General features: G+C 34.7%; 1 protein-coding gene across 1 annotated transcript in view; it reads right to left on the bottom strand.

The window, feature by feature from the left end:
* Window positions 1-19657, bottom strand: part of Phlpp1 (PH domain and leucine rich repeat protein phosphatase 1) — a 217155-nt gene that overhangs the window by 94005 nt on the left and 103493 nt on the right. The window contains exons 2-3 of the mRNA XM_005323086.4: window positions 17953-18149; window positions 11415-11540 (exon numbers count right to left, since the gene is read on the bottom strand). Of these exons, the coding sequence (XP_005323143.2) occupies window positions 11415-11540; window positions 17953-18149 (323 nt within the window). The remainder of the gene's footprint in view (window positions 1-11414; window positions 11541-17952; window positions 18150-19657) is intronic.

Genomic DNA, 19657 nt, shown 5'->3' on the forward strand with positions numbered 1-19657 from the left:
ACATGAATCCAAAAACCTGCTTAGGTTGTCTTCTTTTCCAAATGACTTGGAAACATATATGGGGGGAAAGTTCATTCAGACTCAAAATATTTTCCCCAAAGAACACTGTAAAAAATATGAACAGTAAGTTTCAGACTGCTTCATGGGCTTTTTTTTTTTTTCTTTTCACATTTCCTTAACATGCGACTCTGCTTGAAACTTTCCTAATTTTTTGCTTACGCTTAGGTCACTTAAGCCTCAAAATTTTATGCTGAGTTGAGCTGAGGTACATCTAAACCTACATATCTGTCCTCTCCCTAACATATGTCCCCATTGCTTTCAAAACTGTCACCTTCCCCTGCAAAAGCACTTGCACTCTGCATTACTCACATTATGCTTGATGGCTCCCTTAGGGGACAACAAGCTTTCTTAGACAAGGGTAAGCTCACCATAATATTCATGTGGTATTTGGTCTCCTCTGTACTCTAGTAAAGTTGTATTTATCCTTTTTATGTGCACAGAATGCTTAAAGTTAAGAAAAATGACTATGAAAGCCTTGGTCAAAGCAGCTGAAATAGTACAAATAATTCTGCTTGTATAAAGTAAAAGATTGCTGTGAACTGGCATTATGAGTCATTAATTGCTCTGGTCCAACCTTCAGTGGCTTGGGAAATTATGCCCCTGGCTGAAAGGACAATCTCTGGGGAATTCACTAGACTTCTGTAAACCGTTCTTAACCTCAACTGACCTAGTTTTAATTCTCATTCTCCCCACCCTACAAATGCTTTGAGAAAACACGATGGGAGAGAATATAATTTTGAAATATAGTTTATTACTCTTTATCAGCTGAGAATTCTAACAACTTTACTTATTTTCAACTTTATCCTTATCCACCCAAAATCTCCAATTTTAATAAAAATTTTAATTACCATTACTCCACAATATGCAATCATTTAAAAAAATTCTATAGAAACACCTTATTTGACCATAGACCTTTTCACAATGACATCTCATTTATCTTAGCACTGCTTTTTTCTTAATAGGTAAAATGATGAAGGGGAAATTTTAAAATAGCAAACATGCAAATTTATACAACATTCTAAATTATCAGAAGTAATGAAATGGCAAATCAATGAAGACAACAGGAAATCTGGAGAGGCTATCGATACTAAGCAAAAATTAGAGACAGGATTCTATAAAGGCAAGTGCATTTGGAGGAAGGTATGATTTTAAGATGAAGAGCCATTGGGCGGGGGTGATAGAGCATTTGCCTAGCATATATGTGGCCCTGGGTTCAATTCTCATCACCACATAGAAATAAATAAAATAAACACACACAGAAGGGGAGGGGGAGATGAAGAGCCATAAGGTACCAACTGAAATACAGCTGCAACCTAGAGAAGCAACAAAACATTTGGGCCATTGTTCAAGAATCCGGCAAAAAAAATCAATAAAGAGAAATAAAGACTAAGAGTCCTATTAGGCATTCCTACCTCTCTCTGCCAAGGCATGAACGAGGAGGAGGATGAGAGGTCAGCATCCTCAAGCTATCAAGCTACAATGAGCAAATTGCTCAATGCATGTCTCCATCTTTGTTCTTTATGAACCACGACTGTACTTGGTACTGAGGCAGAATTGTTACCTGAGATGCAGTCTTTATCTTCAAAGGCTTAGCCCCTTGACATGGACATCTAAACAACAATTCAATAATGTCTGTGCAAGGGCACAATGAAAACACACATGTCAAGGAACACAGACCTCGGAACTCCCTTTCCACAGTACCAACTACCAACAAGGAGTTAGTCCCCGTCACATAAAAAATGGGCCATGAATTCAAAGACACTTCTGGTGTGTTTGTCCAAGGAGCTCGCTGTGTAGCCAAACATGAAAATGGGACCTGGCACCTCACTCTTTATAAGTTAGAGACAACTAAGTAGGGTCAGTGGAAATGGCACCAATAGCCTTCCAAAAGCATCAGTAATGTCCTAACAGTTATCTCCACTCCACACACATAAACCCCATTGTGCTTCTCAGTAACAATAAAAAAAAAAAAATAGAGCTTGGCTTGGGTGGAGATAAAATCTGAACCCAGAGTTCCTTCCTCCTTCCTTATTGACAAAATATGTGTAAACAAATGTCTTGAGAATGTTACTACCTGAGAATGTTCTGAAAGTCATGGCAGCATTCCTCCATTATGTGGCACCTGCTTGACAAGGAGAAGCAAACCCTGAAACACTTACATTCTAACTTTCAACTTTAATGCACACAAATATACATCTACATTACAAATGTATTTGAAATAAAAACAAAGTTGACATTTAAGTTACAAGTCTTACACCCAAGGTCCAGTGTGTGTAATATATAGAGTTCATAGATTCTTTTTAATTATTCCATTTTTCCCTATTTTATAATACTCTAGGTTAAAAATACTCTGGACTCCCAAGATAATTAAGCATATATAGAAACTAAACTTTCAAGGATTTTCTAACCTTAAAACCCTCAGGTTAAAGGTATTCAACTTCAAAATATAACATGTCCACATACAGAACATGGTTAATCATATATTAAGTTTCTGATATATGAATGTATTTTTTTATTAGTTACACATGACAGTACAATGATCTTGACATTTCATTCATTTGAATCAAATGGGGTATAATTTCTCATTTTTCTGATTGTATAGGTTGCAGAATCACATTGACCAGTTTTCAAAGAAACAGACAACAATAGTTCCCTCCACACTGAAGCCAATTTAATCTAACTTAGATGACTCTGAAGGCATCTCAGATTCCTTAAATACAATCTGTTCATCATTTATGATGATTAATAACTGCAATATTTAGAGGCTATCAGTGTTCATCATTTAAGATGATCAATAACGGCAATATTTAGAGACTATCAGATGGAAGAGAGAATAGAAGTATTTTGTGTTATTTCAGAGAGCAAAACAGGTTCACTGAGTGGAAGCTATAGAAATAAAGACTTCAGATGACTTATAAGAAAGAACTATCTTATCTAAAGACACTGTAGACATCTGAAACACTGCAGACATGGAGGCAGGGGGAAGTGAGAATCTGGGAGTCTACAAGGTCTTTTTTAAATTCTAAATTTTAGTGAACTAAGAGCCATTTGATGATGACTAGAACTCAAGGTTAAAGAACATTTACAAGTGGCTGGGGCTGGGGCTCAGTGGTAGAGCACTCACCTAGCATGTGAGTGCTAAGTGTAAATCCGTATCACTTAGACCCTTAGTTCCACTGTCGATACTACCATACACTTGGGTAGATTGTCCTTGGTCAAAAAGCCTTTATTCTTTACTTAACAAAAAATGGGTATAAAATATTAAGTAAAGGTTTCCACATAAAGAAAAATAAATAAAATAAAGGTAGTGTGTCCAACTAAAACTAAAAAAAATAAATACTTTTTTTAAAAAAAGAATACTTACAAAAGAAATGCCAAACTATCATTAGGGCAATTATTTCAGACAACTATAATTAATATCACCTTCTTAGCAAACCTTACAAGGGCCCTTCCCATTCTTAAAACAATGTTATTGTAACTTTAAAGTAGAGTTTTAAGTGCCTAGCTTGAAACCTATAATGTGCTTTATTAAAGATAACATAGCCAAAATCCATGTGTATTTTAAAGTACTAGTTATAGTAATTCAAATTCCAACCAACATTCCTTAATAATTTTTTTGGGAAAATATTTCCAGAGTTCTACCAGGAATATGAGGAACATATTTCCATTTGCTGAGATCCCGAGAATCCAAGAGGACCCTAGACTAGTGCCTGGCACAAAGGGAAAAGTGTGTTCTCCCTCTTTCCTCTCTCTCTCTCCATCTCCTGATGGGCAGGGATAGCAACAGCTCTGCTAATTTCAACACAGCTAGAAAGAAAAGCAGGAAGGGTTAAAAAGGCAGGAAGAAGAAAGACACAGGAACAAGGGGTGAGTTTAAAATGGTAGCAGCTAAATACACAAACAGTTGCTGCTCCATAAATGCATGATTCTTTGTCATGAGATGGTAAGCTAATGAGGTATCTTCATTATTTATAAAAAACTGAATTACAAAACTTTGGAGGAAACAAGATTATTAAGTTTTAAACTGAAATAACTTAGAACTAAAGGAATATATTAACGAGGATTTCAGAATCAACAGTCATCATAAAAAGAACATAGTGATGAGCAGTGTGGAAATGGGACAGGAGGAAATGACACTTAATTAACAATATATTAATTAATTAATTAACAATAGAGAGACTGCTCTACTCTTTCTCCTAACAGCCACTAAGATTCAATGCAACCCAATATATTTCATCTTTAGCCTAAATTCAAAGCAGAATTTCTAAGTTCCACAAATTCTTATTATATCTGTAATAAGGAAAAAGACTCCACAGTATAAATTCTTATATAACAAGATCAATTGGCAAGTTAATTGTAATATTTGGTAATTTAGTCGAATTTCCACAAGAAAATGAAACGGAACTAGCAGGAAACAATCTACACTGATCAGTACTCTTTCAATTTATCTGGCCTCTTCTTTTATCTCTTTTTCACACTGCTCAGACATCTGTGACATGATCGTGGCTTCACATTTTATACATATTTTTGCCTTTGCACATATTTTGCCTCACCTTGAAATGAAATTTCCTCTTGTACTCACAATGAACTCTTACTGAACCTTTAAAACTCAGCTTGCTCCTTTCCACCTTGATTTTCCTATACCCAAATATCCCCTATACTAAATTTCCACTCTTCTATCACAATGTCACTACAGACTTGGTATAACAGCAATCTTCTCAAGATGGAGGTCACATTTTATAAGTGTAAATCCATATCACTTAGACCCTTAGTTCCACTGTCAATACTACCATACACTTGGTAGATTGTCCTTGGTCAAAAAGCCTTTATTCTTTACTTAACAAATGGGTATAAAATATTAAGTAAAGGTTTCCAGAAAAGCCCTGGACTCCTTAGTAGAATGGGTATTAAGAACAAAGCCTATTACTCTTACAGACCCAATATAACAAACTACGATACAATTCCTAAGGGACAAATGACTGGCCATTTTGACAAAAAGTAGCAGATTCTCTAAACTACACTTCAAGTTAAGAGGCAAAATATATATATATAAAAGATGACAGAGTCATACTAATGGTTTCCTGGCAACTACCTTTAATGACATGAATCTATTTCAGTTCTATTACACTAGAATCACTTGACTCAAGAGGTCAGTGACATGTTCTTTGAGTTCAATCTAGATATTAAAATACTATTTTTAAGCACATGAAACCAAAAGTTCAATTTTATATCTTACTCTTATTTAAAGGGTGATGTTTACTCATCATTTCACATAATCTTTTAATTCAGTATAAAATGAGGCTCTTTTTCAAGTCCCTGGCCTAGAATTAAAATATTACAGTGGACACTAAGAGTTACACAGCACAAGAGATAACAGTGATAATCACAGTCACCTACTATTCAACATAAGGAGACACACAAACAAGCAAAACAGCCCTGATGAGACCTGACTTGATAACACTGACCTGATTCTCACATGTTATAACTCAAAATGGCCTGGTTTAAGGTTCTTGGAAGAGGTCATGTCACGTCTTTTCCTTTTCTCTATAGAAGAGAACTAGAACAATGGGAGGAGGGGGTACCTATTAGAAATAGTACACGTTGAGCATCTCCAATCTGAAAATCTAAAATCCAAAATGCTCCTAAATCCAAAAATTTTTGAGTGCCAATATAATGCACAAGTGCAAAATTATACGCCTGTCTTTATGTGATAGGTAAGAACCAAAAATGCAAGCACACTAAATGTTACATAAAATTGCCTTCAAGATATATATATATATCTGTTTATGAAACCTATGGAAAGTTTAGACTTGGGTCCCATCCCCAATGTGTATATGCAAATATTCCAAAATCAAAAAAATCTAGAACACTTCTGGTCCTCAACATTTTGGATAAGGGAGACTCTATATTCCTCGTTTTCAATTCAGTCATTTTACTACCTAAATTCAAAATACCAAACTTTGCATTGTGCCAAGTAGTAAATTGTTTTCATTTTCATTTAGCTAATCAATACTTGAGAACAATCTGTCTGATAAAACGTTAAAAAATCATTTCATGCCCTTTTCTTCCACTCTTTGATATCACATCCTACAACATTATTTCAGGAATAGGACACCTGATTCACCTCTCTAATCTTTGTATCCTGAATAGAAGATTTGTAAAAATAATCATAATTATGTGAAATGTATATTCTTTAAAACACACAAACACAAAAATACTTGCGGGTATAATAATAGATATAATAATAGTTTGCTGTGTCATAGAGACATAGAGAGAACAGGGAGTATACAGATAAAACATACTGGCCATGAGTGAATAGCTGGCAGGCTGGGTCACAATGATGTCAGGGTTAAAACACTATGATCTTGGAGCTGGGGTTGTCGATCAGTGGTAAAGCGCATACCTAGTGCACATGAGGCACTGAGTTCAATCCTCAGCACCACATAAAAATAAACAAAATAAAGATATTGTGCACACCTAAAACTAAAAAATATATTTAAAAAAACACTATGGTCTCTACTTCTGAATATTTGACATTTTCCATAATAAAAAGTTAAAAACACATACATACAACATTAAATCAGTGATCTGAATTCACTTTTAATCTTCTATGAAATAAAGAGACAGATTTTATTTATTTTTTTTAAAGAGAGAGTGAGAGAGAGTGAGAGGAGAGAGAGAGAGAGAGAGAGAGAGAGAGAGAGAGAGAGAGAGAGAGAGAAATTTTTTTTTTTAAGTTCTCAGCGGACACAACATCTTTGTTTGTATGTGGTGCTGAGGATCGAACCCGGGCCGCACGCATGCCAGGCGAGCACGCTACCGATTGAGCCACATCCCCAGCCCAAGACAGATTTTAAAATGGCATTAATATAGTGTCACAAAAGTGACTAAGATTTCTAAATTTAAAATAAGACAGGCTAGAGATTCACATGAAAGACTAACTTAGAAAAGAATTCACAGGATCAATCAACATGTCTAAAGCAAACATATTCTAAAAAGAGGACCACAAGGATGAACAGCTAGGTCAACATTTCCTTAGTGGTACCCTTATATTTGATAGGGGCTCTTCCACAATTCCAGATGACCCCTCAGCTACTACCTATATCACTGTCCCTCCAATCACTTTGAAAATATGATGGACATGTGCCTACTGAGCAAAGAAAGCCATTTTTTACACTGCATACAATGCATGTTTACTCAATTTTTAAAGTACACTGTGCTTCAATATTTAAGGGATGACTTCAAAACCAATACTGTAATCCTCCCAAAGGAGCTCCTCCTTAGTTAGCATCCACTGCTAATACACACCCATCATAACAACTCAAATGAGACCGCCATGTGTATTATTTTGTCAAGCAATATTAAGTGCTAAGATTATGCTTAAAAAATAAGTCGATTTTGGTAGAACATAACTAATTAATAAGCTTCTAAACTTTCCCCAAACCAAATAAAGAACAGTAACACTTCTCTTAGCTAAAATCCAGAAGAATATACTAAAAATAAAGAATTTTCCTTTTAAATTACTTATCTAATTCATTTTTACTTAAAATAACTGGAATTTGGTTCTTTGTGTCCTCCTACCATTAGTGGGGTGCAAGAGTCATTAAAAATCAGAAACTCATGGGCTGGGGCTGTAGCTCAGTGGCAGAGCAATTGCCTAGCATGCGTGAGGCACTGGGTTCGATCATCAGCAGCACATAAAAATAAACAAACAAAATAAGGTCATTCTGTTCATCTACAACTACAAAAAAAAAGTCTTTTTTGAATCAGAAACTCAAATTTTCCTCAGTTGTTTTTCTTTCAGATTCTTATCATAATGAATCCTCACTTAAAAATAAGGATGCTATATCCATGCCAAATTCTCCATAAGCACATATTCCCAAACATAGTGAGATTCTCTCTCTGTTCTACTCTCCCAAGATGTTGAGTTAAGGTCCAAGATAAGACCATAAGATTATCCTCAATATAATAGGTTTAAAGAGAGGTGTGTCTGGGCGCCAGGGTGCATGCCTATAATCCCAGCTGTAACCCCAGCAGCTTGGGAGGCTAAGACAGGAGGATCGCAAGTTCAAAGCCAGCCTCAGCGATGGCAAGGTGCTAAGAAACTTGGTGAGACCCTATCTCTAAATTAAAATACAAAATAGGGCTGGTGATGCAGCTCAGTGGTTGAGTGCCCCTAAATTCAATTCCCAGTATCAAAAAATTTAAAAAAGAGGGGTGTGACCATATTTTATGTGGGATTCCTAACCAAATGGGGAGCTTCTTCACTCATTTATTCTACAATAGCTAACATCTTTAATCAGTTCCTTACAGCTCATTTTCTATTTAATTACAATATGTATATGCAATGCACTTCAGAACCTAGATATCGAACACTTTTTAATGGAGATACAATAATCGCTGAAAAGGGAAACTAGCAGAAACACCCTCTCCCCCATCCTTCCACCAGCCCTTCTCCAGGACCACAATAGTTCCACCATCCTCCACCATCTCCTTCTGAAGAAGTCTGGTATCTGAATCTGCTCATGATTCAAATAATCAGAGTGAGTATTGTTATGACACACTACACGACTAGACCACAGAGATGGCAAATTAGGAATTAGGAAATTAGGATTAGGAAAGAATACTAACCAAGCTAAAATCTAACATTCATGATTACCAGCAATAAGGCAGAAATCAATACTTTCACACCCTATGAGAGACAGTTCATCAACCACCTCTTGTGTTTTTGCCTCTCTGCCCGCTTTTGGAAGCGAAGCTCTCTGGAGTCCGAAACTATATAGTTTTAAAGGTATAAATATATCAAGTCTAAGTAGAGCTATGGTTTCTTTTTTTTTTAGCTATGGGTTTCTTACTGAAGTAATAATCTACCCAGCAATCAAAATAAGATTCTGGAAAGCATTCTTTATTTCTTCCTTTTCCCACATCCTATATGTAATTTATCAATAACACTGTCACTCCATCTCCAAACCACATCTATTCATGTCTCTCCACTTCCACTGCAATGCTACCCTCACCTCCAACCTAAACAGGAGACTTGAGGGTCAGGCCTACCTACTTCTGCTCTTGCCCTCTATAGTCTAGTTACCACAAATGTCAGATCATACCAGTTTATGCAAGAAAGCTCTTTAGTGGTTTGCCATTTCATTAATAATAAAATCCAAACTCTTTACTATTCTAAAGGCCCCTACCAACCCTGAATTCTCATCCTGTAACAATCCCTCATTACAATCTTGGGGCCTTCACACTATCTTTACCCTCTTCCTAGAAGCTTTATCTGACCAAATCTTCAAATAATGACATTTTTTCACTAAAGTTGCATTTTAAATGTTCCTCCCCAAAAAGTTGTCCTTCCCCTACCATTCTTTGTCACATCATCTTGTATTATACATTATGATTACTTGCAATTTTCTTTCTTGCCTATTTACTTATCATTGCCTATTTACTTATCATTTTCTGCTATATCCCTAGTGCATAAAACACAGACTGACTAAAAGACGGTAGTTAGCAAATGCTTGCTGAATTCAGAACAGTAACTTACCAACTGTGTGTATATTTAACATACAAGACTATTAATCTTTTTGTTACTACAGTTTCAATCAAAATAATCTGCTGAAAAATGCTTGATATTTATGATTTTTTTAGGAGGGGAGGAGGGTACTGGCGATTGAACTCAGGGGCACTTGACCAATGAGTCACATCCCCAGCCTATTTTTTGTATTTTATTTAGAGACAGGGTCTCACTGAGTTGCTTAGTGCCTTGCTTTTGCTAAGACTGGCTTTTTATGATTTATATTTTTATTCATGTTTAAGAATTTATACCACCAACTTGTTTCAAAAAGAATATGAAGGGCTAAAGTCATCGCTCAGTGGTAGAGCACTTGCCTCACATGTGTGAGGCACTGGGTTGGATTCTCAACACCACATATAAATAAATGAATAAAATAAAGGTCCAGCAACAAATACAAAACAAATTTAAAAAAAAAAAAAAGAAGAATGTAAGGCACCAGACGTCTGATCTAAAATGTCATCAAAGAATGGTATTCCTTTGATAATTCAAACTTGGCCAATACTATATTACACTGTGTGCATGTAAGAATATTTAAGAACAAATTCCACTAGTGTGTCTAATTATAATGTACCAATAAAAAGAAAAAAATGAAAAGATAAAGATGTTTAAAGAATAAATAAAACAAAGATAAATACACCTATCTCCTCTAACATCATTTTAATTCTATTTGCAAATCTGAAGAAAAAGTGTTGCCTTTCCCTTATTCACCTGTAGAGAGGCTGCCCTATACATTCAGAACTTCCATGTGCCTGTTAGGTTGGGAGAATCTTCTAAGTGCTATCAAACAAAACCAGGCCACTGCTTCTTCTATAGGAGGAGAAAGAAACAAATGTTCCACAATGTCATCATACCTTCAAAGAATAGCATCCCCTTGATACTTGGCTAGTACTGTAAAAAGACTTTCTAAACATTATTTTCTAATTTTCTGTAACAATTTCACAAAATTATTCTCTTACTCATCTACTTCACAAATAATTACAGCATGAAGCAGTGTAAATCATGCTCAACTTGGCTAACAAATTGGATTGTAAATTTTAAATTATGAAAGCAAATTCTGTTGCAATGCTCCTGAACCCTAGGGAAGTCTCATCATTTCAAAAACAAAGCAGTAAAGACTACAATCCACTCCCTCATTTCACACATAATAATAAACAAGATGTAAAAACAGTTTTTCACATAGCAACTGAAAAATCAGCATTCATTCATCTTATTTATAACATTATTCTAGTTTCCATTACACATACACAAAGGTGCATTATGGGACATAATGATCTTATGAAATTAGGGAAATACAAAATGATCAAAAGAAAATAAAAAAATTATACTACTAAGAAGGCAGAATAAAGGTGAAAAGGAGATGGCACAAAATTAGACTGCTTATATGAAAACAGAGTCAGAGAAAGAGGGGAAATTTGTAACAATTCTTGAGCATTCTGTGGTTTTATAATTGTCCTACCCTGGGATAATCCTTGAAATACTTTCAATGTCATGTTTTGTTTTGTTTTGTTTTTATCTCTAACACTAGTAAGATAATCAGGCCAGTCTACCCAATGAATTTTTTTTAAAGTATAAACATAACCTGACAATAAATAAATAAATAAATAAAAACAATTTTTAATGAACTACCTTTCAGCCACAATTGGCATTTTAAAAACTAAAAATTGCTAACCAATGGCAATATCCAGGGGAAAAAATCTGTATGTTACTATATTTTGAAACTGACAGACAGAAATTTTGCAGAAAGCAAAAATTTGAACTGATTCTTGGGTAGGTGCTTGCTTACCTTAGAGACTTGTCGCAGCCACCTTAGGTATTCTGTGAAAGTATCAAAGCAAATGTAGTAAGTCTGGCTTTGGGGTCCAGACGAGCTAAATGCTAAACAGTGCTGGTGCTTTTTGACTTCTTCTACCTATAAAAACAAGCAGAGAGGCAAAAATAAATTAAGACAGCAGAACTAAAGACATTTCACTAACTATCCCTTGGATCAGGGGCCTACACAGACTTGCATCTTTCTCCTTGTATGTTCCTTTTCTTGTTTAAAACAACTAAGTTCCCGCATCTGACAACTAATTTGAATCACAAGGAAACCAAAAATGGGAGTTGAATCTTTATTAGCAGCCATGCACACACCTAGAATCCCAGCAACCAGGGAATCTGAAGCTTAAGGGTACAAGTTTGAGGCAGTCTCAGCAACTTAAAGATCTTATTTCAAAAAAATTAAAATAAAGGCTGGGGATGTAGCTAATTTGTAAAGCACCTCTGGGTTGAATCCCTAGTAAACCACACCCCCAACAAAAAATTTTATTAGATTTCCCCACCATGGTGAAATTTTCTTCTTGTTGTTTTAAAGTAGTACAAGTCTCCCTGATTCTTCTATATCCTCACAATAAGGGATTGGGGTTCTTATTTCCTCTTAAGAGAATTTTTCCTTCGGGACTTTGGCATTACTCTGAACTAAAACTTTTTATAAAGAGGTCCTCAAACATGTTAAGGAAGTTCTTAAAAATTTAATGTGAAACTGATATTAACCTGATAGAAAAATCCCATGAAAGAACTTTCAAGTCCTAATAATGCAGTAACATAGTCAAAAGAACCAAATTCAAACAATAAAGTCACATGATATTACATTATAAACTCCTATGTTTTCTTTACAAAAAGGATCATAAGCCAACTCACACAGAGTATGTAGAAAGATTTCAAAAAGGCCATTATCACACAGATTATTTTCTCAAACCAAAATAAAATTAAATTAGAAATCAATAATAAAAAAAACATTTAAAATCCAAGTATGTTTAGAAAATTGACTTCATGCTTCTACATAACACACTTTTAAGCTATAAACTTAACCTAAGCATTCTTAGAACTAGACAACTATAAAAATATTACTTATCAAAACCTATGAAATATAATAGAAGTTGATATGTGGAGGGAAATTTATATTTCAAAATACTCATGTTGTTAAAGAGGGCAGAAAATTAATTTGCTTAGCACAGATCTGAAGAACCTGGAGGGTGGAAATCAAAGCCAAAAACTGGAAAAACTCAAACTAGAATGAAGGTGTTGATAAAATACAGAAACTGGTGAAATGAAAAACAAATGTACAACTGAGATCAATGAATAAAACACTGATTCTCTGAAAAGACTAATAAAATTGATAAATCCTCTGACAAGTTCTATCAAGAAAAAAAAGAGAAGAATCATAAAAAATATTAATATCAAAAGGGAGGACATGGCTACAGATTCATCAGAGATTAAAAAGAGATTATAAATAATTTGTGGCAAATTCTTAGAAAACAATACACTTTACCAATACTAAATTGGGGGAGGGGCTAAACAGTTCATTTAAGAAACTGAATATTTTTACAAATTTTTTTCCTCAAAAAAAAAAAATCAGGCCTAAATGGTTTACAGATGAGTTTTACCAAAATTTCAAGAAACATCATTCCAAGTTTGTACAAGCACCCAGCAAACAAAAAATGAAGGCCAACACCCACTCTATGAGGTCAGGATAACCAAAACCAGATCAGAACAGTCACAGAGAGGAAAATTAATGGCAACCTCTGTCATGAAGACTTATCTTAAACAAATGGTTGCATCAGAATTCAGTAACAGAAAAATATACCAAGAACACGTTGAATTAACCTCAGTTAAGGAAAGAAAGCTTAACATTACTAGCACTCTAAAACCATTAATCACATTTACATACTGAAAAAATCATATTATCATCCCTCTGGTGGCAAAAAAAGCAGTTGATAAAATTCACCACCTGTTCATCATTCATTTTAAGAACTTCCAATAAACTGAGAATGTAAATGACTCATTTAAACTAACCTAAATAGTTATCAAAATCCCAGGTAAACATCAGTGTTAATGAATGAGATATCCCTCTTTGGCCAGAGATCATGGTGCATACCTATAATCCCAGCAGCATAGGATCAGGAAAGAGGATCCTAAATTCAAAACTAGCCTCTGCGATTTAAGGAGCCCCTAAGCAATTCAGTGAGACTCTGTCTCTAAATAAAAATATAAAAAAGGACTGGGGATGTGGCTCCCCTCGGTTCAATAACTGGTACCAAAAAACAAACATACACACACACACACACACACACAAAAGGTGAGGGTGGACATTACTCTTTAAAATCATCAATAAAACAAATATCTACCGTTTCTATTCAACATTCTACAAGACAGGACAAAAAAAGAAAATAATTAAAATTGCGTTATTTGAATATATAAGTAAACTCAAAGTAAACTCAAAAGAATTTATGAACATTCATTAAAAAACAAAAATGTATCAAGATGGCTGGATATAAGATCAATATTCAAATATTAACTATATCTCAAGAAAACATTTTTTCAATACCACTTAAACTAATCTATAGTGACATGAATCAGGCAAGTGGTTTCTTGGGAATGGAGAGCAGTAGGAAGAAGTAGAAGGAAGGGGATATACAGAGACACAAGGAAATGTTGGAGAGATGAAGGATATTTTCACTATACCTTGATTGTGGTAATGGTTAAGGGGATGTGCATACCTATCAAATGTACTCAAGGGAGTTTACAGGTATCAAATTATCATCAAAATATGCAGTTTATCGTTGTCATTAATACCTCAGTAAAGTATTGGTGAATATGTAGAAAAACAAGAGCACCTGTACATAATGTAAAGGTAAAATTATACAATAACCTTGGAAAACAACTGGGTACCATCTTGTAAAAGTAAATATACACATGCTCTACAGCCCAGTAACTACATTCCTAAGTATCTACCCAAAAAAGAGTATTTCTCAAGGAGGTCATTATAGAATTTCTCGATTGAATAGTTCTTCACTGTGCCTTGTACAGGACTGTCTAATATATGCATGGCATTTTAATCTCTAATCTCCTGCCCTTTAAGTGCTTAGAATAACGATTGTTGCAAAGATATTGGTACTCATGGGGCACTCTACCCACTTTTCCACATTTTCCAGAGCCCTGGCAATAAAGGTGGAATCATTTAACTAGTTCTGGTTGACAGAAATGACATTTGTCACTTTTGCATTCAAATATACAGGAGTCAATGAATAATACCTCAGTCACCTCTTTCTCAGCGTGTGCTCACAAATGTTAAATTACAAAAGAACAGAACTTCTATCAAGTCTGGTCCCTGCATAAGTGTATGAAAAGGGAAATCTCCACTTCCCAACTCTACCAATTTGCAATGGATATATAATGTGAATGAGAAGTAAATGTTAAAAATCACCAAGATAAAAGGAAGCAGGCTAGTCCATGGCATAACCTAGTCCCATATTAACTGATATTTTTATCGTTCAATCTTTTGACCATCAAAAACACTCCCACATATTACCAAATGTCCCATGGGCACAGTAATTCTGCTGCAAACAACTGCCTTAAAAAAAAAAAGTACTTGCATACCAGGAGGCATATTACCAAAAGATTATGTCAATGGCACTGTTGATAACAAAACCTGGAAGCAACCATCAGCAGGAAAATTACTTAAGAAACTAGGGGATGTTTACAGAGTAGAATTATGTAGAAATGAAAACCACACCAATAACATGAAATCTTATTTATGAAATATCATATTGAATGGAGAAATTCAATCACTAAAGACCAAAGTATGATAACAATTTTATTTTATTTTTATTATTGGTACCAGGGATTGAACCCATGTACTTAACCACTGAACCACAGCCCCAACACTTTTTATTTTTTATTTTGAGACAGGGTCTTGCTAAGTTACTAAGGCTAGACTCTAAAGTTGTGATTCTCCTGCCTTAGCCTCCAGAACCACTGGGATTACAGGTATGCAACACCAAGCCCAGCTTATAAAATTTCTATATAATTCAAAACGAGAAAAATATAGTAGAATGATAAATTTATGTATGACCACACATTCTAGGACAATAGGTACTTCTGGAGTTAGGGGAAGCAATGGGACAAATGTAAAGAGAACACAAGTTTAAAAAAAATTGGTATTCAGACTACTATAATTTCTAAATTGAGAGACAGATTAATAGTTACTCCATTTGTTATGCTTCATAACTTAACAAATATTAAAGTATTAATTAAAATACATTTTCTAAAAATCTATTTTAAATTCTCAAGGGCAAATTAAACATACCATAAATGCACAATAAATAAAAATGTATCTTTATTAAACAAATGTTTTTCAACAACTAAATTTTGAAAGCTTTATTTATTTAACAAAACTATTTGTTGTTTGAAAATACAAATTAATGAGTATGTATAAATGTGACACCACAGCAATTACAGCTAGACTATAACCATCTATATCACACCTTAGTTCTAGTTCTCTTATGTACAAATTTTTTTAAAAAGCTCTTCCATTTACTTTCAATTTTTCCTAACAATGAAACAGAATGAAAAAAAGGAACAAACATTAATGAAAGTGCAAATTTAAAAAGTGAATTACTTTTTCCCAACTCAGTCAACAGTTTTCAAAGACTCAATTTTAACATACTCAATTATTTTTAAAGGCATAGCATAAAACAGGTTTTACCAGGTTTACATGTGAAAAGAGGAAGCTATTAACTTTCAATTCATTCGATAGTAAAAGTCCATCCAATAACAAGCCTGGGAAAGAGGACAAGTCTCCAGCTCTGAATGAAAATGCTAATTATAACTGGATCTTCTGACCTTATCTGAACATCCCACATGCTTTCCTGCCTCTGCCCCTCTTAGCATAATAATCTTTCTCACCATCTCTCTTCTTTATATGTCAAAAGATTTTTTCACCCTTCAAATTCCATCGTTTATTGTTACCTCTTTCAATACAAAATTCCTTATTCCTTGCCACAAAATCAATCTTTCCTTCTACTAATCTTCCACAGTGCTTTTCTATTTTCTGCACTACTCTTACACAAGATATTATTGTGTCCATTTTTCATCTTCTGATATGAAATTATAAGCTATTCAAAGGCAGCAATGATGACTGACCCCCTCTTGATATTTCTGGAGTACCAAGCACAGTGCCTTCCACACAGAGGATATTAATAAATAATGCTAATAGCTTTGCCTATGTAAATCCCCAGCATCACAGAGAAGAAACAGCTGTATAGAATTAAACATTAAATATGCATTTTAAAATATTGACCTGCAGTGGTAATGTTATGACTAAGTTTTCAGTAATCTATCTAAAGTACGAAAGTCTTAGAAACAAGTTTTAGTCACTAACTTTTCAATGCTCAGACAAAAGCTAAGGAGGAATGGTTTCAAAACAAAAGACTGACTATAATATATTTCCAGGCCAAAACCTGTTTTTGAAAATGATCATTTTAGTGTTTTTAGGAATAAAATGTAGAACAGTAGAGGGAGGAAACAACTGACATAGACAACTTATAAGGAAAGACTAAATGCTAAAAAACTCATGAATGATGAGCAGGTTGCTACACAGCAAGACAACAAAACCATTTATTATTATACACATTTAGTCTTACCATCTTCATTCCCCTGGAACAGATCAGATACTTGTCAATTTTAGAAAGGTCAATACTTTAACAGTTGTCTTATTATTTTTCCTCTTTACATTCTGTATCTCCTGCCTCTTTTCCCATGCCAATTCGGGGGAGGGGAATATGTGTCCCTATATTTTAATGTATTTTCTCATCCAAAGCTTCCCTCCTACTTATTAGCAGATTATATCATTTAAAAATCAAGAAACACTGACATATGTAATTATGGGATTGTACCCCCCTACCAAAACTTGGGAGTTTATAATAGTTAACATGCCCCTCCCCACAAAAAAAGCAACCAGTAATGTCAGAAAATATGTCAAGTGTATCTGAAACAAGTTAACATTTCAGGTCTAAAATGTGTGATCAGCCATAGCAATAAACTAAAAATGATAATGCCATTGGTCACTGAACAAACAGAAGTAAGGGAAAGTACAGTCCTAAGCATTAGAACACTTTAACCTTCACAGGGTATGCTTTCTATTCCTAGGATCAGACCCAGGGATCATTTTACCTGCTAGAAAATATATGCTCAAATATCAATGTCTACTCAAAAAACTATGACTTTATAATCTATAAACCATAACAGTGAAATTTATCTATTTTCTGTCCAGTAGATAAAATGCACTTACTAATGAAGCTAACATTACATGGCCTTACATGAGCCAACAGCTCCGCTATTTTCCACAATTCACATGACCAACAAGGCCCACCAGCGGAGCACAACAGAAACAGAGGAAGTCCTCAACGGAATCACACCTCTACTCTTATCACAGAAACCGCTCCAAGTAAGGTCCTTACTGATGCTGGGAAATCTTTTTAGTATTTTGTTTGCTTTAAACTTACTTTTCCACCAATTAATGGCAGAACGTGCATCTTTCCAGTTAAGCTGTCTTTCACAGATGACACTATCAAGCAGGTCCCACACAGGATAACTTGGCGTCTTGTCCATCGATTCACTGGCAACTGCATTTTACCTTTACGGACATTATACATTCCTGAGAGCTGAATTCGTTCTGAGCTGCTGGTGCTGTGAGGTTTTCCTAAAACAAACATAAGCAAACATGTTATTATTTTTTTTAATGAGCTTTGTTTCCTCCTCATCCACATTCCAGAAATTAAGTGGAAACCATCTTATACCTGAAACAATATGATGGCTGCAGTCATAGAATTGGGGGAGAACTACTACATCTACTCTACAGGTGCAGTCAGTAGCAGATTAAGAGCCTCTTCCTCAAAAACCGAGGAGAGACCACTCTAATGCCTCTGTTTTAACCCAAATTTTATTTTTGTGTATATTCTTACAGTTAGTTTTATATTTAAAAAGAGATGAACTCATGATTGATAGATGGCTAGAGTTGATTTAAGTACACCAAGAAGAAAATATCATAGTACAAGATAGGAAAACAATAATACCTAGCTATTCTATGACCATAGGAGAAATAAATTCTCAAAAATAAACCATAGAGCAACCCATGAAGAATGGGTACCAGGATGCTCATGATTCATGGAGAATACAAAGACTTGGAGATACAGAGAGAGCTGAGAAAGATCTGAAGAGACTTCATTTCCCAAGTGGAACTAAATTTGGCAGAACTATATTCAGGCAGGTCCTATCAACTTAATGGGAGAACTACTGTGATTAACATAACATAGTGAAGGAACTGAACACATAACATTAGAAGTAAATACAGTAGTTCTAGCTATTAAATATGTAATATCAAAGAGTATTAAAGCTCCGAAATTAATAAGGATTACAAGTCCTTTAGGAGGACCCAAGTCAGTGATGTATTTGTCTGGAAGTCTGTCTATGTGCTAAGAGTCAGGAGAAAAAATGAACTCAAGAGAAAGTATATTTTATACTAACATTAAAAAAAGTTAATTTTTGTCAACTTGGTTTTAATAGATGTCTAATGCCCATAGGAGAGGGAATAAGAAAAGCAACAGCACCAAATATAGATCTCAACAAGATTCAGACATGACTAAACCCACCTAATCCATTCCTTTGGCTGAGATTTAGAAAATAACAAAACCAATAGATTTGATTTTTTTTCACTTGTTTCTATTAGTACATCAACACACTTTATAAATACTTTATAGTTCATAATTTCGCGAAGGCTGGACCAGAATGAAGTATAACAGTGGTAGACCTATTTGAACCAGTAGCTCAGCAAACAACTACAATGCTAGAACTCTCACTAGAAAGTGCTATGATGTTGTCCTCCAAATATTAATTTCACCCACAAATAAGTAGGAAGCCAGGAGACTGCCAAAGGCTGCCACTGATGGATCAGATAGTCATTCCATAACCCATTCTGCATAGGCTCATTTATACCCAGAAAGAGTGATGCCCAGGCTTCCCATCTTACAGCTCCTTCATACATGATAGACTCTTCCTGAAGGGAAAAACTAAGAAAGAAAAAAAAACTCAGAGGAAAAAATGAAAAGTGAGGGACTAAAAGCAATGTACCACCCATTGGATTTACAAATCCAATTTCCCTGACTGTAAAATAAATAACATTCTCTAACAAAGGATCTGATATCTCTATCT

Source organism: Ictidomys tridecemlineatus, chromosome 13 (genome assembly GCF_052094955.1).
Source record: "Ictidomys tridecemlineatus isolate mIctTri1 chromosome 13, mIctTri1.hap1, whole genome shotgun sequence".
Classification (NCBI taxonomy): Eukaryota; Metazoa; Chordata; class Mammalia; order Rodentia; family Sciuridae; genus Ictidomys; species Ictidomys tridecemlineatus.